Below are 26,467 nucleotides of genomic sequence, written 5' to 3'. Positions count from 1 at the left end.
TAAATGTAAATTGCAACCGGGATTTTTAAGAAAGCTTGAGCTGTTAGTTTTTTAGCATGTATGTGGCACAAAAACATCACTTAAACATTTTGTATCTACTTGATTGCAAGCAAGATCCATCATTTCCTTGAAAAATTAATTCTAAATTTTGCTCAATTTTTAACATTTTTCTTTTGCAACACTACCAGCAATAATACTCCCTGCTAAAAGTATTTGCAAGGATTTCACTTCATGAAAAAGAAAAGCTATAGGGGAAGGAAAAAACAATATCAGAAGGAAAAGCAGTACTGTTAAATCTTCAAGATGTTAAATCCATTCTACACGATAAACAGCAACTTCTCCACTAAGAGAACAGCCTTCAGTTTACATTACATTTTCCTATTTCCCCTTTGCAAACAATGGGGGGAGCTAAAGGTCATGGTCCTAGAATAGTACCTTCACTGCATCACTCCCTCAAAGAGCAGAGCAGCCAGAGAAGGGGCCACCTACGTCTTATGGCCCAGGGTCCTTTTCTTGTTACAGTCCCAGTCCCCTCCCACAGGCCACAAATCCTCACCCAGCCTGCACCCTGGGAGCATCACAGGCAGCCACAGAGCACTTAGGACAGATGGGAAGCATCTGAGGGGATGCCCCGTGGTGTGCAATTCACATGTACCAACACATGCAAGCACAGAAACAGAGGAGCTGTGCACAGGGCCCCAACCAAATCCTAATCTGGAGGACAGTGAACACTTGGCCTGGGGCTGTCCTAGTGTGACTCTTCTTTGGGTAGCAGCAGAGCTGAAGTCACTCCCAAGCTGTCCTCCAAGAAAAGAGGAGAGCTAGTTTTCTGTTTTTCAAAGAGGTATGCTTGGTTCCAGTTTTTAAAACATAAAACATGCAGTTATTCGAGTGGAAATCACCCAGTAGGACAAGAAATACTTTATATTCCAGCTAAGGCATTTGGTATAACCACAGTCCATCAAAAATATCTCACATTTACAGTCAGGTAAAGAACAACAGTAAGTCAGTGTGTTTGTATTTTTGTATTTACATGGGGCATTTCCACATAAAATACACATCTCATAGCAAGTCTGTAGTAAAAAACTTCAGGTAGGTATTTCTAATAAACATTATGGATTTAAGTTTTTCTTAAGCCTATAATAGTAGTTGCCTCTTACTGAATTTACTGTTTCACACCGTATCTCTGACACAAACTTTTTATGCAATATGCCAAAGCACATGCATGAGTAAGCAAGGAAAGAAGATTATTGTGGTAGTTCTAGGTGGCAGCAGTTACATCTGTATTCCCCCTTAATACCACTTTGAATCCAGCAATACATGTTAGATTTTACTGGGATGAATCTCCTTAACCCTTTAGAATGACTGAGATTGCATGGATAGTCTTTGGCATTCATGTGGCTCTCAGCTGGAGGAAGCACTTTCTATTTCTGAATTAATTGATCTTTTCCTGAGGGCAAAATGGTCCTTCTCCCTTGGACAACAAACTACTCAAATCCCATTGCTGCTACTGAAGGAGACTAAGTTTACTGTAACCCATTGGTTCTATCAACCAGAGTGCCTCAACTACAGCAGATGCTCCCAGTGTACAGCATGTACAAACAAATCTAATTTAAATTCACATTGTCAAGTTTGCAGACAACGTGCATTGTGTTAACCTTTAACTGAAGAAATATAGTGCTTCTCAGAGGTAAAATTGTCTTGAGAGATGTTCACCTTTGGAACTGTTCTTACCCTCAGAAACCAATCCACACAAGGACCCATTCAGAAGAAATGGAAGACATTAGATTCAGAGGAAAACATTTAATATCATCATTTTAACATGAGTTCCTGCCTCCTCCAATATCCATAAAAAAATTCAAAGTTCTGAAAAGTGTAAATTATTATACTCATAGCTGAGAAAAACAGAAAAGGAGAAGAGTACTTTAACTTAAGGTAAGCAAAGACAAAAAAGTCACATTTGACAAACTATATATTCATACAAACTTGTTAGTAATGCTTCTCTGCTCTTGCAGTTTCTAAATCTCATTCTCAGACAAGTGACAGGATATAGGAAGGATATGAGTTACTCTTCAGAACAAAAAGGAGACAGATTACAGCTAAATACACCCAGAACTATTTATAAAACTACCGTTTGGCTAAATTAATGAGAACTGCTACCAAATTAATGTATCACCATAAAAAGTAAGCAGGATAGAAAAGCTGATGCCATGAAAGTAAGTGCTGTGTTAAATTACTCATAAGTACTAGCCCAGGATTCTAGTCCCAAAGTTGCCTTGATAGTATTTATGGATGCCAATGGATAGTACTGAGGTGGAAAGACGAATGAAAAAAAATTGAAAAGATAAGGAACAACTACCTTTTCAGTGACATGATGTAGCATCATTTAACCCTCAGGAAGATGAGCAGAGGTTGTGGTCAACAACTGGTTCAGAGTCTTCATATTGTGTAATGCAGAGCATTTGTTAAAACTCTGAGCTTCTAAGCTGGCAACATTCACCTCATCTCATTAAAATCAGACTAGAAGCATGAATGCAATTATGAATATGATCTCAGAGGAGCTTGGAGGATTTCACTAGATGCCTAAGCTGTTACTATCACCACACGTCTTTGCCAAAAGTAGCAACCCTTTTGCACAGGAGGAGGATGGGGAGAATACAACATACTCCTCTGCATCTTAGCCACATTTGCTTGAAGTGCTCATAAAAATCGTGCTACATTAAGTAACCAGACTGAAAAGTGGTGCACAGATACATCCTTTTGCAGTATTCTTGCTTTTGGAAGCGGTGATTTCTGCAAGAAGAGATTGCTGGCAACAGTAGCCTGATATAGCCAAAATCCTCAGACTGTGCTACCGCCCTTCACTGTGTGATGCCAGCTGCAGACAAACATGGTGTCTTATAACAATTTCAAAGTTATGTTGTTTTCCCTCAGTTTAACGGAATGCTATCGTTTTTAAGACAGCAGTTGGAAAATATTTACCCCAACAGCAACTTTTCTGATTCCACCTGTCAAATGCTAGGATTACAAACAAGTGTTGTGTTTTAACTGATGCATTATAAATTGTCACAAAGACGTGCGTTGTACAGCAGCAAGAAGCTGGGCTGGATGGAGAAAAGAAATAATCAGCTTTTTCCTTTTTAACCCCTTACAAAAATCCAAGCATTTCCCGCTACAAAACTTCACATTCAGAGGAAGGTCAGGCCCAGTATGGAACTGCTCAGCAGTTTCATAATTTATAAGCTAAATTAAAGGACACAACTATGGTGCTTTCACATACAACGGACTGCCAGGCATTACAGAAGCTATAACTGCTGTGTGTGTGTGGTGGGGCTAACAGCCCTGAGTGCAAGAGCTCAGATGATGGGTAATTTGCATTTCACCACTATGGTCTAATACAATGTTCACATGCCAGCATTGAGCCATCTCCACTAAACCTCTACAAAACACTGAAAGAAAAGCCAACAACCACCAGTTTGGTGTAAACACCAAACTTCCTCAATTATGTGAGCAACAATGGCAGGTAGGGTGGGAATGTTTGGAGAAAGGACATGGGATTAAAAGAACACCTATCAATATAATATTTTCTAGATTAAGAAAGAAATTTCATAAAACTGCTGCTCATAACTCTTAGCAACTTCTCTTTTAACATCAGGTTCTTTATTCTCCTTCAAACCGTGGTAAGAACTATAGGACTGAAAAAAACGCTGGTTTAGAAATTATGAATTCACAAGTTCCAGACAATCCTTGGGCAAATAAACTTCACTATTATATCAGATAACGTGTCAGCTTCTGTGCATTAAAAAACTTTCAAATTTCAATTTTAGATTGCAGGATGCAATTCTGGAGTAATAAGTTTTTGATGGTATCTCTAATGCCTCTGTTTTTTCAGGTCAAATAAGTTTCTGCAGGTAATGTTTTCTGGATGTCACAATAAATGGAATTCACAAGCTAACACTTTTTTTTTTCTTTTATGAACAAAAATGTTTCCACATCAGAGGCATTAGCTGCTCTGTTTTGTTTTAATGGTGCTTTTCAAAATTCCATGTGTCAATCATAGGTCTGGGCAAGGAGGCACTTCCATTAACATTTTTTAGTTTTATCTTCTCTTTGAGAAATTATCTTAATTTTGAACAAGGCGAAGCCTTTAAGAAAGCAGATATTATGCTGCAAGTAGAAGACACAGCTCCTTGAACAAGTATCTCTGGTAGCAGGTTAAAGGTCTCAAGAAGTCTCCTCCACCCGAAGAAACACCCTCTTACTTCCAAGGGGTCTTCTTTAACTCTTACGATGAAATCAAACCTCCAAAAGGGAGACACTACACAGAGTTCCTCCTTAGAAGAAAAGTCCTGAAAGCAAAACCTGATGCAAGCCAAAGAAGTACATCCGAAAGCTTATCCCTGACCCTCATTGTGAGCCAGAACAGCTTGTGACCTGATGACAGCATTGTTCCAATAGGGAATCTGAGCCACTCTGTGCTGGTTGAATGGGAATGCTCAGCCGAGCTGCGAGCACAGAGTGAAAGAACAAACAACAGTCAGCATTTAGACAGAAGAACCCATTGCTGCACTGAAGATGGGGGGGAAAGGGGGAGAAAGCAGCAGGATGGAGCTTTATGGAACCCAAGCAAACAAACAGAGGCATAAACGCTATTGTTTTATAAGCAGTTATTCTTCTGACAACCTCCTCCTCTCATCCGCGCCCAGTAACCAACACCGGTACTGTCTGGAACAGAACAAAACATGTGGCCAAGGAAGTAACAAGACAGATTCTCCTCAAGACAACTAGAACTTCCTCAGATGCTGGCACAGAATCTTTCTACGGCATCCAGAAGGCAATAGGCAGGTTAAACCATGCAATTACAGAGGACAGAAATAGTGGTCACTGAATGTTATCTACCTTGAGCACTTCTTCCAAGGCTAAGGAGAAAACTCTACCTTCCCATCTAAGAAAAAGTTTCCTGGACTACATCCCCTTAAAGAATCTTCTAATGACCTTCCCTGGGTTCGAGTGGTACAAGGTCTTAGAGTTAAAGAAATCAGAAGCCAAGACTAATTGTAGATTTCAGAGGGTCTGGAGAGGCAAAGAGCATTTCTTACATTTAATTTCTCATCCTACAAGGCTGCATTTACATCAGCTCCTTGGTTTTGGTTTGAGAGAGACACTGACAGACTTGAACAGACAGGAACTGAAATTCTTCTTAAAATTGCAACATTCTGCTTTTAAGTTCTTCTAATTAAAAAAAACATTGGAACTTCAGTATTTGGCTTTGCCAACTTCCACAACCTGTTTTACTCCACATACCAGAGGCACCACTCTTCCATCAGAAAATATCAAAAACGTGGCTGGCAAACTCAATATGCAACACACACCTCAGCATTATTCCAGGGTATCAATTTCAACTCTGAAAAAAACCTGCAGATTAAAGCAATAGTCTCTAAAAGGCAGTCCTTCCCTCTCCTTCCTGACATCATATTTATGGGAATCCAGCCAAAGGTTTCTTCTGTCCCTAATTCCGAATAAAATGTGTAAAGGATCACCTACAATTGTGCTATATTCCACATCAGATTGCCTTCAGAATTCTGTATATCTTTGCATCTTAATTCAGAGAATTTTGAGACTGTAAGTGAAGTACATAGGAAAGCTTTCTAAAAAGGGAAGCAGTACATTTGAAAGACAGGTCAAAGAGAAGGAAAGATGAATTAGAAGGAAGTGCATATGAAAAGATGGGATGACAGAGCATCAGGTGTGTGAACAGACAAAAAAGTCTGAAGAGCATTCTTCCTGAGAAACAGTTGGGAAACTGCAGTGTAGATAGATTTATTTTAAAAAGAAAAGAAACCCACCCCAACAGTCAAAAACCACCACAACACGTGAACCCAAAGCAACAAAACAACATAACTTACAAAGGGAAAGAAGCATACATGTACTTGTGCAAGTGATAAGAAGAGGTGCAACTGCTTTCTGACAGAATGAGGTGAAGGAATGAGACACACAGGAATACAAGACTGTTTTCTCCACAACTGTGAACAAACTATCAAATACGTTGCAGAGGAATACATATTAATAGATGTCTCATGACTCCAGAACCAGTGCAGACAACTTTGAATTGTCAGAAGGTAGTTCATCATGAACTAGACAGTATCTTAATCTTCCACGAACCACAGTCAGATAATTGAGATGTCAGCTGATCAAAAGCACTATTTATAGGTGCTTCACACACAGAAATTGTAGCCTTTAAAATAAGTAGCATGGTGAATGCAAATCAAAGTGAGCAATTTTGAAGGGCGGTATGAGCTGACAGAACAAAGATCATTCAAACTGACCCCAGTGGTCAAAGTAAAACTGACAAGTGTATTTCAGCTGTTTTCAAATGCAGCTAAATAAAGGTATTTGATGAATGAAACGATCACAAGATACAAGGGACTTTTGTATTAAGTTTCAAAGAAAATGAAGATCTTTCCCATTTTAAAAGAGATTACTGGATGGAGGAGGAAATAGCAGCTGTCCAGGAAGATGAACATTAAAAACAAGTGTAACCAAAGATGACAGCAACAGCAGCAGGAAGATTTCTCTCCCAGTTGAAAGATTGTTTCTTCCAACAGAAAGAGCTGATCTTACTTGTACAAATTAGTTGGCTGTTCAAGGATAAATCTCTTTTCATCACACACTTAGTCAAGCAAGGAAGAAGTGAGAGAAGGGTTTTGCTTATTAAGCAAACCTTCCATCAATAAAATAGCAGTTAACTAGACTGGATTATCTATACACACAAATCCCTTGATTAACCACATGTTACCTCTATGATGCTGGAGCAGTTCCATACAGATAGATAAACTTGACCCACTGTGATCAACAAGACTTCCTGCTTTCTGCTACAAAGAAAGAAGCAACTGATAAACTGGTCAAATCTATAATCTAACTACCAAAAGCCAACAAAATCCACAAAATACATAGTCTTGTGTCACCTGGAACATTAACTTTGTTGTTCAAGTTATTAGCAAAAATAGCTACAAAGAACACATTTCCAACATTTAGAATACAGCAATTAACAACTAATCAAGATTAAAAGTAATCTAGTATCAGACTGAGATTAACAACTGAACTAGTTACATGATCAGCTCAGTGCAGCAAATGGTTTACAATCTCAAAATGAGATGAAACTTAAATGTTACCATTTCCATTAAACAAAAATGCAACAAAAGCACAGAAGTGTATCACACTTCAAATCTACTCGTTGAAGTTTTAACTTCAATATCAATATTTGTCTGAACCAAATCTAGATTTCAAGATTGCATAGTGATTAACCTTTTCTTTCCCACATGCAATCTAAAAATACAGATATAAAAAAAGAAAAGCTTGTAAGCTACCAAGCTGGTGTTCTCCACAACCGCTGGCAGCCTGAAGCTTCTGTGAACAAAAATTAAAATCAAATAATAAGGTGTGGCACATGCCATCAAAAAAAATCTTTAATATCATGAGGATTTATAAATTTGTACTTATAAATTTATAAATTTTTGTACTCTCCTGGAACTAGAATTGAATTTTTCATTTTATAAGCAAGTGAAGTTACAAGTAGTTCTTACTACCAGGCCTACCTTACACATGGTGCCATTTTTCTCTTCCCTATTTGCAGGACCTCCCTGGAAGCACTGCTGCTCACTCTCAGGTATTCAGGAATACCCACTGCCACAAACTGCTGGATCATGCACTCAAGGCAAGGCTCTCAAGCTCAGTCTTTACTGGAAGGCTTTCACACTCTGCACTCATTTCTCCACCCCTTCCCTTTCCCCAGCCACTTAAAACCTTATGGGAACAAAGTCAGGTTCCTCTAGGGTTATGATTTTTCTTTTTGGTAGGAAATGTTTGAGGTATTTTGGCTGCTTTGTGTAACTTTTTGAGGACTTCTTTTATGTGACAGTTTAAGTAGAAAACCTGGATATTTGCATTCAATGAACATGGCAGTTCTGCAATCTCTATGAACTGTAATACCAGGCTATTTCATGGGAAATTAAGGTGGTCTTGTCTAGAGTGAAAGGCTTTGATAGGATATTTTTCCATAAAGCTGTTGGTGACAATAAAGACATGTTCATAAGAAATGGCTAACGAAAAAGAAGAGTACTGCAGTAGTCAATCTTCAATAAAACATTCAAATATTGTTTATAAATAAGCATCACCACTCTTCCAAAGCAAGCCATTAATCCTTACATTTGGAAACGTAAGGCCAAAGCTAAAACACTTTTTTGTAAGTGGTCCAAATTTAACAGCAAAGAAGTTTTTTAAACCTTGCCATAATGAAACCTCTAAATAAAGGCATCTTTTTCTGGGCACAGTTTGGAATCTCTGGTGTGCCCTTTGACAGTGGGAAATAAAGGAGCACTAACAGCTCAATAAGAGCTCAGTGAGACCTCACAGAAAGAACAGCAGGAATGATAAAAACACCAAAAAATTAAGTTGAGGTCTTGCTGCTTGCCAGTTTTATATCTGTCACAAGGACAGCAAATTTTCAATGCTGCACAAGCCTATCAGAAAGAAAAAAGAAATCCACTCTGCCAAGCTACCAGAGTATGAAAAATAATATTTGCCAGTGGTGAGGATGAATCGGCAACCTCAGATACAGAAAATATTTGACTTAAACTTGACATGAGGGTTCTCAAAGAATAGCTTTACAATTGGCTCAAAAATGAAAAGTTCTGTACATGTACACTTATACTCTGATACTGCTGCTACCTTTGATGAAAACCTTTATAAATCCAGCTCATGGGGAAAGACATACAAAAAGAGAGCTACATACATAGAGAGTCAGGCTGACACAAGTAGTCCAGACAGCACCAGCAGTTGCACTGACCTCCAAGAACTTCTCACAAAACCAACCTAAAACAAGCAGGAAAACACCCTGAAATGACTTCTGTGTGTGCTTCTTTTGAGATCTCATTATCAATAAAAAGCACTGATATGTTGCTTTTTAAGATAACAAGCAAGTTCCTGGAAATTGCAAGTGGAGAACACAACATGTTATGAGGATTCCTATTTTGCAGGGGTGCTTTTTCGTTTGCTTGTTTTAGGTGGGCTGGGTTTTTTTTAAATGTAAGTTGCGTATTCATTAATTACAAATTACTTGTGGGACATAAACTACTTAATTTTTAAATACAAGCAGTGTGACCACTGAAAGCTAATTAAATATTGATAGATCATTTTGAATGCTTTGGGTTGGGAGGGACCTTTAAAGATCTAGATCTAGTCTAATTGGGCCTTGACTTGCAACACATGCAACGAATCTATATTGACACTTTTGAAAAAGCTTTAGTTCCCCGGGGAGCTGTGCACCAATGCTGACTTTGATCTTCAAATAAATGAATAGACTTACACTGGTTTTTGTGTGAGCTGGTTTCAATTGTCAGAAGTGATTTAGCTGCACAGTATAAAAGACAGAGAATGAGATAAAGAGGAACTTTTTCCTTCTGTACAATACTCCTAATGAAATTCAAAGGCAGAGTTCAAAAGATACCTCTTTATACTGACACTACAAATTAATCAGAAGTTAGGAATATTTTCCTTGTATAACTACTCAGCTTTCTATAATACTTTATCTTTGTTGCTAAAGAGAATTTTCTTCAGCACAGACATCATTTCTGATCCACAACTCCACACAATTCTTCATGCTAAATCAGAAGCACAAATTCTCGGCAACACTCCCCCTGGAACATAAACTGCTATAAGACTGGGAACAAAGACATCCTTTCCCCTTCCACTGCTCATCCTCCAGGATGCTCCATTCTCTAAGGCAAAGTTATGTTAGGAACAAAGCATAGCCAAGACCCTGCAACCATCATCTCACCACACAGTTTTTACGTGGATTTACCATTGCATTCTCAAGGGTTGGTTTCTACTGATTCTTCTCAGTTATCAATAATAAAAAGGAGGGGAAAGTCAACTTCATTTGATAATACAACCCATGACTGCTGAACTGTAGTATTTGCATATTCTCTTACACATAGGGACTTCAAGCATTTATTGTGTTTCCTCTCAGCGTGAAGCAGACTGTCAGCAATTACTTTTACATTAGCTGAATTACTGAATCCTCATACTCACCTCCTCTCCCATTCCCCTCCCCCTAATATATTCTTTCATCATTCCTCAGTGTACAGAATGTAGATATGCCCTGCAGCTACTTCCTGCTTCTGCATCAAGGGAAAACATCCGCTCCCTGGTCCAGGATTTTAAAAACCACACAGATAGGAACCATACAAAATCCATCATCTTTTTTTATAAGCTTGCTCTATACCAGCAGGATCAGAGCAAAACAACAGATACCATCTCTGCAGCTGTTTTCACTCGTTTGATCTCATCAGGGCTAACCTGCTTGCAGCACTTCAGTGACCTCTAACACATCAGACTTGAAATTTCAGCTGCACATTTCACATTACCAAGCTCTCCTTTTTCTCCTCCTAACACATGCGACCCTTCCCCTACAAGCAGAGGAGGAGTCAATGCATTATCTACAAGGTCAACACTGATCTCCTATACAAATTCTGATACACCAGCAGTATTCTTAGAAAACCCTCTTAACATCCAGTAAATAACAATTACAAAATAAGCAATCTGAATAACATCACAGATAAATTGTGATAAATTGTGTATATTACATTAGTAGCAGTTTAAACAGAAATATGTATGCACTCAGCATTCGTATCAAAAGAAAACTGCTTCTCAATAAAGTGGTTTATTACATTACATTATTATTATTACATGCACATTACACTGCTTCTTTAAACCCAGGCAGAAAAAAACCCTTTTCTAGCAGCTCTGTTGTAATTTTCTACAGATGAATCTTTGATTAGCACAAAAAACAGGCAAGAATTATGCTCTTTTAAGAAACCATTTATTTTAAGTATTATGTTCTTTATCACACTTCCTGAGCTAAAAGCAACAGTTAATATAAAAAAACAACTATAATGGAGAGTCTGAGGAGAGAAGAGCTACTGGAAAGGAGCAAGCAGAAGAGATGTCACAATCAGAAATTATTTTCATAATCTTTTACATATACATGCATAATTACATATTTTATATTTCTTGATTTCCAACCACTATCTTGATCCATTCAGAAGGCAGCTCTGACAACATTTTATGACAGAAATGTCATTATCTCTTGATCTCTAGGAAAAGAAAGCTTCATGCTAGCTATTTTTTAATGAAACTTTATACAGGTTACTCAAAATATTTTATTACGGTTTATGAAAACTCCACTGGAACTCAGACCATAAACCATTCACAGACTGTAAGATGTGACCAAACCAATGGCAATCTGATCCTGAACAACTCCAATGTAACTGCTTTCTTGTGAGAAACAAACCTACCAACGACCACAAAAGAATTAAAATCAGTAACACCCCCTATGAGGAGGAGAATAAAAACTTTTTACAAGCTGGGAAGGATTTTTACACAATATTTTCTCTATAAAGCCACTTTAGAGTTGCTTAAAACCTTATTTAAAAAAAATAGTGTAAAATGTCATGTTAATCATCTTTCTTATGACTTTTCCTTATTCAGCTGAAACTGTTCAACTGCCTTCAAGGATTACTAGAATGACAAATATTACTTCTATTTAAAAAATCTTACAGCTATTTTACTGAAAGGCTCCAATACCTCCATCATTTTGGAGAAGCAACCACAAGCACACCTACCATCTTCTGTGAGTGATGTGTACAACTTCTGCTAAGCTCAGGCCTCAAAAATGCTTTGTTTTAGATGAGAGTGTAGAGTTGCTAGAGTTTCCCAGCTGCACTCCCCAGGGCTCCTGCTGCAGTGAGCACTCTCCAGTTGTTACCATGGGGCCAAGCAGAAGTTTGGATGCAGGCACAGCTCTGGTGCTGGAGGTCAGGCTGGCCCCACACGCAGGAAATGTACTCAGAGCACTCACTCTGTTGATGCTGCGATAAGAGAGAGGAAGAAGGAGAAAGCAGCATCTCTGAAATGTGTAAAAAGAAACAGATGGGGGGCAAAGTTGAGGGCAGGGGATAAAGGAGAATTTGGAAAATGAAAAGAAAAAATAAGAAAGGTAAAAACAGAAAAAGGGATTGCAGCTAGTACAGAATAATCAGACTTTCACATAGACTGAACCCTTTGGATTCCATTACTTCTTGGTGTAACATTCCTTTGGTGTGTACAAACTAGCTGCAGTATTCCACAGCAAAGCACCTTTATCAACCAATTATGTAAAACCACACAGTCTGCCAGTATAACTAATCTAACTGGTTCAAAGGGCACAAGACTCTCTCTGGATCCAAACTCCCAACTATGGTGGCAGCAGAGATGATTGATGTGATTCCACATTTTTAAAAAAAGCAGCATTTCCTCTTCTCCCCTTTCCAAAGAGCAGAGCTTTAACAATACCTTGAAAAACAGATGAAAAAATATTGATGCAGAAAGTGTTTAAGCAGTGTGATGAAGGCTTCAGCTGCATAGCCTCATTGCAACGTTATTATACAGGACCCACACCTCTTTTACTGCACTAAACTGGCTGTGCTTTGAACATGAGCAAAGACTGCACAGCAGAAGAAAGGATGTTCCTTCGTTTACTGCAGAAGTTGGGAGGTGTGTCTCGACTGACAGAAGGAGCTGCACCGCTGCTTTTTGATGATGGCAGTTAAATGCTGCTCTCTAGACTCACACTTCTAATCTTGCATTTCCTAAATTCGATAAGCAGAACATTTCAAACCAGGGAACATTTCCCCCAAGGAACTCACGCATCTACGTTGTTTTCTGCACCCTCAACTTCAGGTGTGCAGTCTGATGTGTGGGGACCCCATCCTCTAGCAGATGAGACTGAGTTCCCTAGCCATATGCAAGTCTAAGTAGTTTCAAAATAAAAACAGAACAAAACAAACCCAAAAGCAACAACAAACAAACAACCCCCCCAAACACACAAGTCCCCACAAAACACCACCTCATAATTTCTCAAACATTCGGGGGGGACCAAGCTTGTTTCACTGCATTCACCTTTAAGATCTCTGCCTTTTCCCCCTTTCTTACGTTGTAGAGAACTAACACCATTATTTCACTCAACTCTCCTGACAAGTCCATTCCAAGTGTAAATTAATTAATTTTAATGTACTCTACCTATAAAGTCATAGAAGAACTCGTAAAACATCAATTACACGAAGTAGTTCTTTTAAGGTTCGAGGTGTGTGCTGTAAAAAAGCACTGACTCTCAGTATACAGGTACGTGTAACATACACACATATATACACATGCACAGGGTTGGGCTAAAAACACTCTGCAGTGCCACACAGAAAATATAAATGGTTAAAACAGAAGGCATACAAGTAATTTAAAAATAAAACGTTAGGAATTTTAACAGTGTAGTACACAAAGAATTCACCTATTCTCTTCTGCATCTGTGACACCTTACAAAAATGCTAACTATTTAAAAATGTTTTTAATAAAACTGCTTTCATTTGATATCTCCTAGAAAGATTTTACCTTCATACTATGCATATCTGCACCTCCCTGCACAATTTTCTATTTGTTTGTAAACTGTGAGAATCACTTACCATTTAAAGATATGAACAACAATGAAATCATATCTACCTTTCCTCCACTCCCATTTTGCAAAGCAAAGTAAGACTGAATCATGGTGATTTGGGAAAGTCATCATCCAAATGAGCTTCAAAGAAGCCAGATGTGTAGGATCATAGCCCAGAAGAGGGATGGGTGGGTAAAAAGAAAAAAGATGACCTTTATTACAAAGTTACAGTATTAAAAACCTTCCTAGAGCTCTACCAATGCAAATTACTTTGTTGGTTCTTTATTGCTTTCCTTAATCTTTTGAACCATAAAGCCTAATATTTGGACTATGGATTAAATTGAAATCAGAAAAGTCTTATTGTATCACAATACAAAGCTAGAAAGATATAAACGCATGGGGAGAGGATAAGAAACCAAAAATAATTTTTAAAAAATTATTTCCTATGACATGCCCTACTGAGTACAGATTCTGCTCCATTCAGCAGTTACAAACCCTACCTCTCAATACAACGCTATGTTTAAAACCTTATCTGTTGTGACAGAAGACAGAAGTTGAGCGTTGTGCCAGTGAGCCGGCAAACCAACCCTAACAGAGCTTCTACAATGCTCCCAATTAACCGTGGCAGCCTGGGATGCCGGCCTACTGTCAGCAGCGGCAGAGTTCCGCCGGATCCATACAGCCGAACGAGCTGCACAGGGATGAACCCATCTCAGCCCAAACGGGAGAACTAACTGAAAGTCGATAGCAAAAAGCTTGTGCTTAATCGGGTAAAACACAGGTAGAGCAGATGTGCATCGCTCCCATAGCACCCTGCAAACTAATCTCTCAAAGAACAAAGGGACGATTTATTTCCTACTGTATTCACAACGTCACTGTATTACAACAGGTGAAATTGTGTAAAATGTCTTCCCGCATAACGCATTATATTCAGTCGTTTCGGTGATGCTGCTCTCAGGTTCCCCCACAGCCCAATCGCATTTCCGTCGCCGTGAGCGAAGCGGGCAGCCGGGGTCTGGGGACATCCAAACTGTTTCGGAGCGCCGTTCGCTGCTGTCTCCAGGCGCCGGCCGGTGTGTGCACCAGGGCTGCCCACCGACAGCTGCCGCTTCTTTTGTTCCCGCCTATCCGTCATTTTCCGCCGGGCTCCGCGCTGGGCAGAGGCACTCCAGCGACGCCCCGGGCGCATCGCTCAGCCAGCCTGCGCCTGGCACTGCCGCTGCCGCCTCGCCCCGCATAATGGGACAATTCAACCCCGTCCTCCCTCCCTGCCTCCTGCACAGGTAACGGGCGCTGCCGGGGCCGGGCATCCAGGCGCAGCCTCTTCCCGAAGCCCGCGGGTGACACCTCACGGGCAGCGGCTGCCGAGCGCGGCCGCCCCCCGCGCCGCGGCTCCAGCGACCCCGCGCAGCGGCCCCGGCGGCCGCCCCCGCCCGGCAGGGCAGTGAGGGGCGGTGCGGGGCACTGCCAGGCGGTGCGGGGCACTGCCGAGAGGTGCATCCCCCCGCCGCCCGCGCTCTCCGCAGCTCTCCCCGCCGCTCTCCCCGCCGCAGCACCTCGGAGCTCAACCTGCGCGCCCGGAGCGGAGGTCTCTCTTCTCTCCGCCCATCCCGGCCCGGCGCCACCACACCCCAGACTGCCCGGGGAGGGCTGTGGCCGGCGGGAAGGTGGCGAGGCCGGGCAGCCGATGCACGGGAGGGCTCGTAATCGTGTCAGCCCCGAGGGGCACCCACCCGGCCGTCGCCCTGTCGCCGCCAACCCTGTTCTCTCCGCCTGTCACATGAAAACAATTATTGCCTCGGCCGGGGGAGGGGAGGAGAAGTTAAAAGCCGTGAGGTGGAGGCGCGGAGGCCGGCGGCGGCCACCTCCCTCCCGCCGCCCCCAGCGGCACATGCACCCCACCGGCCAGCCGGGAGCCCCAGCTGGCCCCCGGCACCGCCACTTCGGCGGCCTGAACTCACCCATTTATGTCGAGCTGGGCTTCGCCTGGCAGCGAGAACAGGCTGAAAGTTTGGGGCGGGTGGCCACGGCGAAGGAAGGGGGCGAGAGACCGCCCGAGCCGCCGCCGCGCGGAGCGGAGGCGCTGACAGAGCCGCTCCCTCCTCCGGCGGCCGCCGCGCTCAGCACCCGCCGCAGCCGGGCTGCATCCTGCGTCCTGCGCCGCGGCTCCCTCAGGATGTGCGAGGAAAAGGAAATATATAGAATTCAGGCGAGAGAAGGGGCTCAGCCTTCAGCTCCTGCAGCCACCTGGGTCGCCGCTGCCGCCGGGAAAGCAGCCCAGGGCGAAAGCGCCCGGAGTAGCCTGTGCCGCCGAGCCGCGGGAGGGGCGGGCAGGGAGCGCGGCGGAGAGCGGGGCGGGAGCTGCTCGAGCTCTCAAGCGCGGGCAGCGACCGCCGCGGCTGCCGCTGCTGCTGCCGGGGCGAGCGGCGGCTCCGGCTCCGCGCTGCGGGAAGTGTCGCGAGACTGCGCCAGAGCCGCTGCGCCGCCTCGGGCCGGCGGGAGCGGAGGGCGGGGAGGGCGGCAGGAAGCGGAGCCGCGCCGCGGTCCGGCGGGGGCAGGGGCGGGGGAGAGCGGAGCCACGGCGGGGAGCGGGCTGTCTCCCTCCCTCTCGGGGCAGGACTCCGCGGACACGGGGAGGGGACGGGGCGCGTCCTCGCTGGGCGCCGGGGGAGGATGGGGAGCGCTCCCGGGCAGCGGGAGAGACGCCCACCGCGCATTCCTGCCCCGCACCTGCCCCGTCCGCGCACGCCCCAGGGAGCCGTGCCCGGCCCTGCCCCCGTGGCTCTGCTTTCAGAGCGACTGAGAAATGCACCGGCAGCGCCGCAGCTGCCCCTTGTCTCGGCCCGGCCCACCTTCCTCACACACACGGCTACAGGTTTGGGTTTAGGAGCAGGGAAGGAAGAAAGAAAAAAGGGAAGATGTAGAGACGTAGAGTGCCCTTAGGGTAGTGCTGATGTTTCACTAAAAAAAAGCACGGATTGCTCTTACTGCAGGAAGATGCGAAACCCCTGCTACAGTAAGTGTGCACAGATAGTAACATGTCTGGACAGAAAGGCACCCAAGGAGGGCGGAGAGGCTTCTGCACAGGCACGTCTTGCCACAGGTAAAGACCCTTGGGAAAAAAAACCTACAGCAGAAGCAGAGGAGAAGCGCAGATTAAAAAAAAAAAAACACTGGTATAAAAGATCAAGTATAGGTAACCGTATAGGTAACCTTGTACAGCATGAGCACCTTGACTGTTAATGAAAGGGTGAGCAAAAAGAGCCTGTTCTAATCGCAGGTAGTTAATTTGTGTATAAAAACAGAAAACTCCCACTAACAAAGTGTAGTAACATTTTTGTACTTTTCCACTCCCCCTCCACAACAGATTTTGAAAAAAGCTTTTTTCTTGTACCCTGAAAATTACACCAGACATCAATTACTGAATCAAATCACTGAGTTATTTATAAGTAGAAATTTTGTGAAAACATTTATTGTCTGTAGAAACAAAATTTACATTTATTTTATATAAACTATGTTAAACATACATATAAACATACCTACATCTTACTATATATACTTATGAACGAGGCTTTTAGATAGGGGGGTAACATTGTCCAAAGCACCGTTGTGAACTCAAAGACTACAGACTTAAAATGCATTTGCATTTAACTCCAGCTTCAGTAGTTTAAAAATGTCATTTCTTATCCACACTTACAAATAATTACATTAAAGGCTTCTCTAACAGTGCGTTTCCATGTGCACATACATGTACACACACATTAGACATCCTTGAGAAACTACAGTATAAATAACATCAACAATCTATTCCTTAGAAGCGGACATTAGTTCCCCTCATTCAACTGGGAATAAAAAATTCCTGCTATTCTTAAAACAAAACAATGAGGCTCTTTTTATTCCTTGAAGAACATACTCGAACAACAACTGTTTCCACTGCCTCTTCCCCTCAATACTAAAGACGTGAGAAGCCAGTCACAAAATGAAAGCCATCTACTACATTATTTACAGAAAATGAAATATTAAAAAGACAACATGAGATTTAGACTACTTAGACAAAATTCAGAGCAGTGAACAGAAGAAAACTGTATTAAAAGTAGCAGGCTATTAAACCACGTGGCTAAATACCCACTCAAAATCCCTCCAACAAAAACCATCAGGGACAGAAGGAAGGGGCAGGTGTTATGACAAGTTTTCTCTGATCTTGACACTGAAAAATAATGCTCACAAAAGCTCAAAACAGAACACATTCAAATGTTCATGGCTATCCTTACGGTCTGCTAGGGAGTCAGGTGTTTCAAGGAGGCTTTCAAATATCTTGAAATGGCTTTTATTTTTTCTTTCCTTCGTAAGGAGGCTGAAGAACTTCTTATCTTCAAATTCCGCAGCAATGGAATGAAGTCTGTCAAGGGTCAGAGTTATGTGCAGAAACATCCTTTTTTTCCCAATTCATTAGGACAGAAGTCTGAAGTCTTTCTTTTAGAGGGCTCTCCCATAAAGAACTTTGTAGATTGCTGTTCACATGCTTAAAGAAAGGCAAGAGTTGGGTTTCAGCACAGTATGGGAAAAGCTTTCCTTCAGGAAAGCAAGGAAATTAAAGAACTCCCTCTATTTACAGTCTTCTAAGGTGAATACTGAGAAATCAGTCTCTCTTTGTTATGATCTTTTGTCATCTTCCTCAAGCAACTCTTATTATCCATTTCCCAGACATGGCAGAAAATGACCTTCTGATACATAACGAGCAATTTTGAGAACTCTGCCTTTAATGCCACAAAAGTGTAATCTTGGGGTCTGGTTTTGTTTCTAAGCAACTAAGTTCATTTAAAGAAAACTCAGCATTTCAGCTGGGGGCCCTAGGGAATATGGGAGCAGGTAAACATTACACAGCAGGCGATTTATCAGCTGGATTTACTCCTGTCCTCTGCTATCAGTTACCTGAGTTGAGACAGTTATGTTCAGGTCTCAAGACCATCTATATGCATCAGGTAAAATGATTTCAAACATGTAATTATTAGAGTTAAGGCAGGCTTATAGAAACGTTGCAATGTGTTGCTTCTTCCTAGCCCCAGAATTTTGTTAACCTTGTGAACTCAATCATCACAAATTTAAAGTAAGTATTCTAATAAATTTATGCAGAAATTAAATGGATCAGCAATATAAATGCCAGCATTATAGCAACATAGTATTTTAGACACTTAAAAGGAATACTCCAGTCATATTAAACCCATTGCATTTTGGATAGCAATTAAAAATAAAATTTCACATGTGAACAACTGAAAATGACAGCATTTAACAGCCATTTCAAGCTAAACAAAACAAAGGCAATTCACATTTTTATTTTCAAAGTATAAAACAGAAAGTTAAAAAGCTCTTAAGACAATCACATTTTTAACTTGCCCTTCCAATGCAAATACAGTGACACACTTTAGTAATGAAAGAGTCACTGTTTTCCTACAGAGGTTTACACACCTATGTAAAGTAAACAGTTGCTTTAACAAGAACTGTTATCAGTCAATGCTCCCACTAGAAAGAATGCAATGTACTTAAGTCTTTGTACATGTGTTTTCTACAATGCAGTCACAATAGAGAAAGGCACCAGGTTATTCAAGTAAATTGACCTTTCTTCTACTTAACCCTTTTTCTTCTGCCTTCACAACCCAAACAGTAACTTCAATACATTGCTCTCAACCAAACATTGTATTCCAGTACAAAAGAATTTTCTGTGCTAAAACAATAAACAAGCTGAATTGGGTATGAGTATATACACACAAGTCTCTGTAATTCACAAAGATAAATCTACATAGCAATATCTCACATCATATCACGGAGTAGATGCTTCTAGCACCTAAGCCATGAATTTTTATAAAAATTAATAATTTCTGTATGCATTTTATAGCATGTAAGAGGTTTTATCATGACAGAATCCAAAATTATTTAAGTAAAATTATTGGTAAAGAATGTGATTTGAGCAAATGGTATCACACAAAAGATAAACCAACTGAATCAGAGACTACATTTAATATGACATTCATCTTAGGACCAAAGGGTGGGGGGGAAAATCAAAGTCAGCAAACAAGTCAAAAAACCACACACTTCTTTGCAATATGTTGCTCACAGTTGTAGAAATAAAACACAAAGCTAAACTGTTAACGTACAAAACAAATTAGAGATATCTAATCATGCATAGACAAAATAAAGCACAAAATCAGGAGTCAGTCACGTGTTGAAACCTGGTTAAAGCAGCATTAACTGACTGAAGTCTGACTACTCCAGCATTACTTCCAAACAGTGTTAGCAAAACTGCCATTTCAGAAGTTTCTTCATGTATCCACTTCTCCCATTTGCTCAACAAAGAGTTCTCTTGCAGAATTTAATATGAACACTGCAGGAAGCTTACAGACACAGTAGTATCCTGTTGAATAAGACAATATTGCCTCAGTAGTTTGTCCTTTATCATACATGGTTTCATTTCTCACATCTTTTACAGTGCACATTCAGAGCAGTGTGAAGGACTTGTTGGCTCCAGGGTAAACCTGCCCCCCTCTGCAGGGTATGTGCAACACTCCCCTGCCAGCAGCCTGACCAGAACTGCAGCTACTCCACATCTGCTTTGGGTTGACTCACTTAACCTGCTGTTTCAATTCCTTATTTTCATCTCCCAGTAAATCTACACAGATGATTCTGCCAGATTCATCACTGACAGCATTAAGTAAAAAACTACCTTCTTATCTGCAGAAGGTTGTCTGCCTCTGTTTGTCCAGGGAATTCCTTTCCTTCCACTTCCCATTTTGTCTATGCATGTCAAAGTTACTGAAAAACTAGTTAAATTATTAATGATTGTTATTTAAACTGAAAACCTGTGTTTTAGAAACAAACCATCTGTTATCATTGAATGGCCATGACATCAATGGATGTTGCACACTTCCTGCCTTATTCCCTATGAACGCCAAGTAGAACATCTATGAACTGAAGAGCTCAAGTCACACTCATTTTAACTGTTCTGAACCATAACTACAAATAGTCTCTCTACTGAAGGCATTGTGGAAAAAAAATTACAAAAAAGCATGCAGAAATCACATCCTGACTCTCCACCCAAAACCCCAAATTTACTTTTCTGTGAACATACCTCTAACCCAGAATTCAGATTCTGATCTACCAGCCACAACAGAGACTAGCCTGCATTCTATACGGAAATACATCTGCCTGCATGTACTGTGGATATTGTGAACAACTTTTTTTCTTGGAAAAGAACATCTCTTAAGACTATGTGCTATGCATCTTTAATCTACTGTCAATAAGAAGTCCGAACAAATCTGCAATACAAACACACAACCCTAGCATAGATAATGAATTAAGGCAAAGGCTATAAACAGGAAATAAACACAATACTGTTTATAGCTGCTTATGAAACAGTTCTGGCTATTTGAGTTTTGCACACGGCCTAACAATAATGCAGTAGGGTAAAACTTCAGAGAATCATTCTGAACAAAATCGCCAGCTATCTGCATTTAAAGCAGTTTCAATTATGAACAATTTCTTTGTTAGAAGACATGCTTTCAAAAACTTACATTTTTTGTTTTTCTTGTAATTTAATAGTTCAGGCCCCAATTTTAGAATCCAGGAAATCACCAAATCATTTATGACAAAAAAGATCAGAGAACATGTGGCTTGGTCAAGAATCTCATACACCAAAATATAATGAGACAGAGTAATTTTGAATACAAACCAACTAATCCTCTAACAAACCCAAACATGCTTTCAGTGCAGTTATAAGCTACTGCTACAGTACTTTACATACCTGCCTGTTACCATTAATTTTTATCAAATGTTTGAAGTTGTTCCAATATTCTAACAATTTACAAATGTATATACACGAGAAACCCAAGTATATTATTAATCCAAAGTAATACAAAATACTGCTTTATGGAAATGACTGAACAGAGGTGTAAAATCTATTGCACAACCTAAAAGGTCATTAATTGGAAAATCCTGAGCTAATGTGCTGTTACCAAACAATTCAGGCACTTTTTTTTTTTTCTTTTTATTATTACATAAGCAATAAACTTTCAACATATAAACGTCTGGGTATAACAACTCAAGTTCCATCTGTAACATCATGCTTAGAGAAAAAGTATTCAATAAATAAGACTCCCTTCAATGACTTCCTTACTTGAGACTGGTATGCAAACAGAACTAAAAGTACATAATACGATGTTTCAATTGAATACTGTACTTTAAAAGCAATTATTAAAACTGTAAAAAAGTTCTGCAGCATTCAAAATAAAGTTATTTTTTAATCAAGAAAGTTACAGCGTTAGTTCCTTTATCCTATTTTAAGTCTTGAGAAAGTTGTCAAAAACTGAACAGATGCTCCCTTTGCTGTGTTATGTTTCAACTTCAGGATCTCAGCTCAGTTCAGGTTTCTGTTGCAATATTTAGATTTCCCTAAACAGAGAAAAAAAAATCATTACTGTAAGTTGTAATAGCAGAAAAACCCTCCCAATCTTCCTAAGTACTGTATTATAATATGTAACATGCAAGATTTTTTCGATTATGCATTCAAACAGCACAATTATAAAGACTGTACCTTAAAGGATACATATGCAGCATTATTATTTCAAATGAAATAAAGTGAAATAAAGATGCTCAGACCAGTTTAACAGATCTTGACAAGTTTAATCATTACAATACGCAAAATGCTACAATTTCAGGAACAGTTTTGGTTTTTAGGACTTAGCCAACCAGCAAACAGTATGCTGCTAAGAAAATGGTTGTTATTCTTCAGGATTTATTTTACTTGAACTCAGACACACTCATATTCATCAGGCATAAAAAAAAATAAAATTCAGAACTCATGATGATTCTCTGATTCAAATCATATCTAGTAGCCAGACTGTGTGAAGTATGCTTTATAGGTTCCAGACAAGAATCTTAACAGCCAGTTATAGGAGAACATTGGAAATTGCTGGGAATAGCTGACTACAAAATTCTAACACTTCTATATCCATTTTACAAGGTCATAATTTTGTGGGGGCAGAGGGGAAATATCTGTCTCCTTCTATTTTCCACAAATTTCAATTAAATTTAGCTTTCAGAGATAATATTTCTCAGAGCCCATGCAAATATAAAAGGCATTTGCCCAAATACTTCAGTAACAAATGATCTCTTTACCTTGTCCCAAGGGCTTAATTTCCTTTCTGTTGGTTGTTTTTTGCTTGTTTGTTTTTTGTTTTGTTTTTACATGCGTGTTTCCTTAAGGGGTTTTGGGGGCTTTTTCTTCTGCCCACTGGGCTGTAAACTTGCGGGTTTTTGCAAAAAGCTGTTAGAACCTGTGCTTTAACGTACTTCTGTGCTCCAAGAGCTAAACTCTAATCCAAATACAAATGCTTATTTATTCAAGTGTATTTACTTGTAGCTGGATGGACACAGAGTTACAAAACAAGAACTCACACAAAGCACAGAACTGCAATGGGCTGTGTAGGTCATCTAATCCAATTCCCTGATGTCACAAGTAACTTCATCCTACTTTGATCACATTTGATCAATTCTAATAAAGGATCTAGTATGTTTTAACTACTGATCCTCACAAAAACTGTAACATTTTATATGGTTCAAAAGTTCTTCTGCAGTTCAAGATTACAAGATACACTCTGCAAATCAAAACACCATAAACCAGATATGCCTATTTCAGTTTAAGCTTATTAAACCATTTTACAGACATTATATTGTGCAGGAAGTTTTGTTCAGAGCAGCACTCCAGTGCATATTTTAAAGCACATAATCAAGGTAACACAACAAAAAGGAGAAGCACATAGATGTATTAAAAAATTATTAATATCGTTCAATTTAACAGGACAGAATATTTTGTTCCACAAAGGGACAATTTCTTATCCTGTCAGTAGGAAGAGAGATCAGCTGAGCTCAAGGAAAGAATACTGAAACAGAAGCAACCACAGAATCTCAGAGAGCACCTCTGATTTGCAGTTATCCAAAGCAAGTTTCAGCAAGTTTCCATAGAATAAACAGGAGGGAAACAGAAGTGCACAATCAAGTTTGCCAGCGAATTACAAAGAGCCAATATTCCAGAAAATCCCATCCAAGTTATTCCATGGAGATTTAAATATTGAAATGAATCTTATGAATATGAATATGCATATAAAAATAAATTAATCCAACTTACCTTTTCTTTCCTCAAAAATCCATCTCTGAATTTATTAGTGGCAAATCCCCTTACACCAACAGAACGTAACCGCTGGTACTTAGCCTGAATATATAAACCCTTCTGCACTAAGCCTGATTTATAATGGGGTTGCAAACGGCCATCTGCAAAGTTGCTCTGTAAGGGTGGGGGAAGGGAAGAAAAAAATGTGCAAAATGAGGGCACCAAAACTCAAAAGTTCATATTTACAGTTATACACATGTAAAACTTCCAGCACTCAATGACAGAAGCATGCATTTGCAAGTGCACACTATCTTCCTTTACATCCATTTATTATTCCTCAGACCATGTGGCTCAAAGAACTGCTGTATTGCACTTGCTGTTTAAAACACCTGAAATTATCTTCCTTGTAGAAAAAAAGGAAATATATTGTGCAACATTTTACAATATTTTCAACTGTTAATGAGGCACACTCCATCAACAAAAAAACTTTAAGACAACACCTCACTGCCACTACTGAATTCAGCGACGTCAAGCCTGCAGTGGGCACACGTGTTGAGTCTAAAGAGTCCCACTAACACAAGTCAGTATAGATGTTTTTCCTAGAGCTTTAATGTCTGACAGTCTGAACACACACACACATTCTCTAGTCCTTTGATACCTCCAGACTGGAATACTGCAAACTAACCTAGTGTGGGACTAGGAGCAGAGGCCACAGAGATATCAGAAGATTTAAAGGTGAAAGGCATTATAAACACACAGAAAGGATATAGCAAGATCAACACTGATCACAGCTGCTGAAGTTTGAAAAAGATTTTCATTCCTAGGCACTCAGATCCCCAACAAAACAGGCAGTAAAAATCTTTAGAGTAATAAAAACTCTATTTGTCATAATTTTCCATGGTTTTCCAGCACTTCCATTTTAAGTTTTCCAACACCCACTCCAAATTTAAACAATGGCTTTTCATCTAAAACCAGAGAAAACCTCCTGGCCATATAAATTCTTCTTATCTTTTACAAACACATTTGAAGGGTAGGAGAAAACAAAATATGTCACAGAAATAGCCCTTCTTGAGCATGAAAAAATTACTTTGGTGAAATTTGTCTCCTTTTGACATAGTAAGGATCACTTCAAGAAAAATCACATGCTCTGAGGTTGCAATAACTTTAGTACCACTTCTTCCACTGTGTTTTCCACTGTGTGGCTGGTGAACAATAAAGAAAGAACTGTACAGAACAGAGGTTTCTTTATGCAAATGCAGAGGTTCTGTTATTTCCCAAATCATTTCACTCACTTACTTTGTAGGAGATAAGTGAGAAGGCCCCATCATTCCCCCAAGGTTGCTCTGATGGAGGACACTTGCAAGAGGCTATTCAATGCCAATCACTTTCTTGAAGAGTATCAGAGTGCAGGCACAGAGAACTTCCTTGCACTGGGTTGTATTACATGGGTATATGCCTACCATGGGGAAAACTGAAGGGCATTTTTAATGCTGGATTAATGCCCTGAACAGAGTTGGCATTAAAAGTTCCCATTTCCCCACTCCTTCTATGGTTCCCTTTGACTTCAGTGATAGAAAGGAGGCATTGGTGGTCTGCCACTGCACTTGTATGACAACAAACAAAGGACCAGATAAAGTAAGGGATGGGAAAAAGGTGCAAGATATTGAAAATTGCCTTACAAACAGCTTAAAAGTTTCAACTCAAGCATCTACATGTTAAGTAGGATGGGAAGGACACAGCAGTAATATTAATGTAGAACAGCATCACTTGTAGACAAAGCTAACAGATTATATACACATTTGGCATATAGGCACCTCATTCACACACAGCTTAGAGAAAAACAAGATAATCTAAAGTGTGTGGAAAACATCATTAACTTCTGGTCTAGAAGTAAGAAAAAAGTCTGCTAAAGTGGCATCTAGTTTTACATTAAGGCTGTTTTATAAATAATGCTAATGACAATCCCTAGGAGCTTGAAGCTCTAAAACAAGGATGTATGAGCAAATACATATGGCTGCACTGAGTATGGCAGGGATGGAGGTAATTTTCTTCACAGGAGCATGCACGGTGCTATGTTTTGGATTTGTGGCTAAAACTGCACTGGTAACACACCAGTGTTTTGGCTATTGCTCAGCATACCTACAGAGCACCAACACTTTCTCCTCTTCCCTTACTCTGCTGCTCAGCAGGACACCAGAGTGGGCAAGAAGCTGGAAGGGGACACAGCCAGGACAGGTGGCCCAAGCTGAGCACAGGGATGTTACACACTATATGATCTCCAGCAAAAGGAACTGAGGGAAGGGGGTTTTGGAGCAGGTAGCCATTGCCTGGGGACCAGCTGGGCATCAGTCACCTTGTGACAGGTGATGAGTGACTGCCTTTGCATCACTTTTTTCTTCACTATGTAAAACCATCTTAATCTCAACTCATGAGTTCTCTCACTTTTGCTCTCCACATTTTCCATCCCATCCTGCTGGGAGAGGAAAGGAGCTGAGGGGAGGGTGGGCAGCAGCTGTGTGGTGCTTAGCTGCTGGCAGGGATGAACCCACCACAACCAATAATACACTGAACTTATTTTAAGCAGCAAATGAGGTTTAGTTTTAAAGACTACTTTGCATTTACTTACTTAAGGGCTGACTTGGTGATTCATGGCAAAGGGTCTTTACAAAAAAAGACCTTTTAAATTTTTTAAGACTTCTCCAGATCCTTTATAAGATATTTTAGAACAGCAGTTTTTTCTTTCCCCAAAAAATTTAACATAGTGCAGACCATATGGGTTTTTTTTA

General features: G+C 40.4%; 2 protein-coding genes across 4 annotated transcripts in view; both read right to left on the bottom strand.

Moving 5' to 3' along the window:
• Positions 1–15,895, bottom strand: part of SH3KBP1 (SH3 domain containing kinase binding protein 1) — a 215,602-nt gene extending 199,707 nt beyond the window's left edge. Inside the window, exon 1 of one of the 2 annotated variants that reach the window (XM_069001636.1) lies at positions 15,484–15,895. In XM_069001636.1, coding sequence (XP_068857737.1) covers positions 15,484–15,487 — 4 coding nt within the window. In that variant the 5' untranslated portion in view covers positions 15,488–15,895. The remainder of the gene's footprint in view (positions 1–15,483) is intronic. The other variant, XM_069001711.1, reaches the window with a different exon arrangement.
• Positions 15,896–16,961: 1,066 nt separating this feature from the next.
• Positions 16,962–26,467, bottom strand: part of BCLAF3 (BCLAF1 and THRAP3 family member 3) — a 32,986-nt gene continuing 23,480 nt past the window's right edge. For both annotated transcript variants that reach the window (XM_069001441.1, XM_069001515.1), the window contains 2 exons: positions 23,700–23,855; positions 16,962–21,964 (listed from right to left, as the gene is read on the bottom strand). In XM_069001441.1, coding sequence (XP_068857542.1) covers positions 21,935–21,964; positions 23,700–23,855 — 186 coding nt within the window. In that variant the 3' untranslated portion in view covers positions 16,962–21,934. The remainder of the gene's footprint in view (positions 21,965–23,699; positions 23,856–26,467) is intronic.

Source organism: Aphelocoma coerulescens, chromosome 1 (assembly GCF_041296385.1).
Source record: "Aphelocoma coerulescens isolate FSJ_1873_10779 chromosome 1, UR_Acoe_1.0, whole genome shotgun sequence".
NCBI classification, from domain to species: domain Eukaryota; kingdom Metazoa; phylum Chordata; class Aves; order Passeriformes; family Corvidae; genus Aphelocoma; species Aphelocoma coerulescens.
The sequence above is the reverse complement of the archived record's forward strand: the minus strand, read 5'-3'. Positions and strand labels throughout refer to the sequence as shown.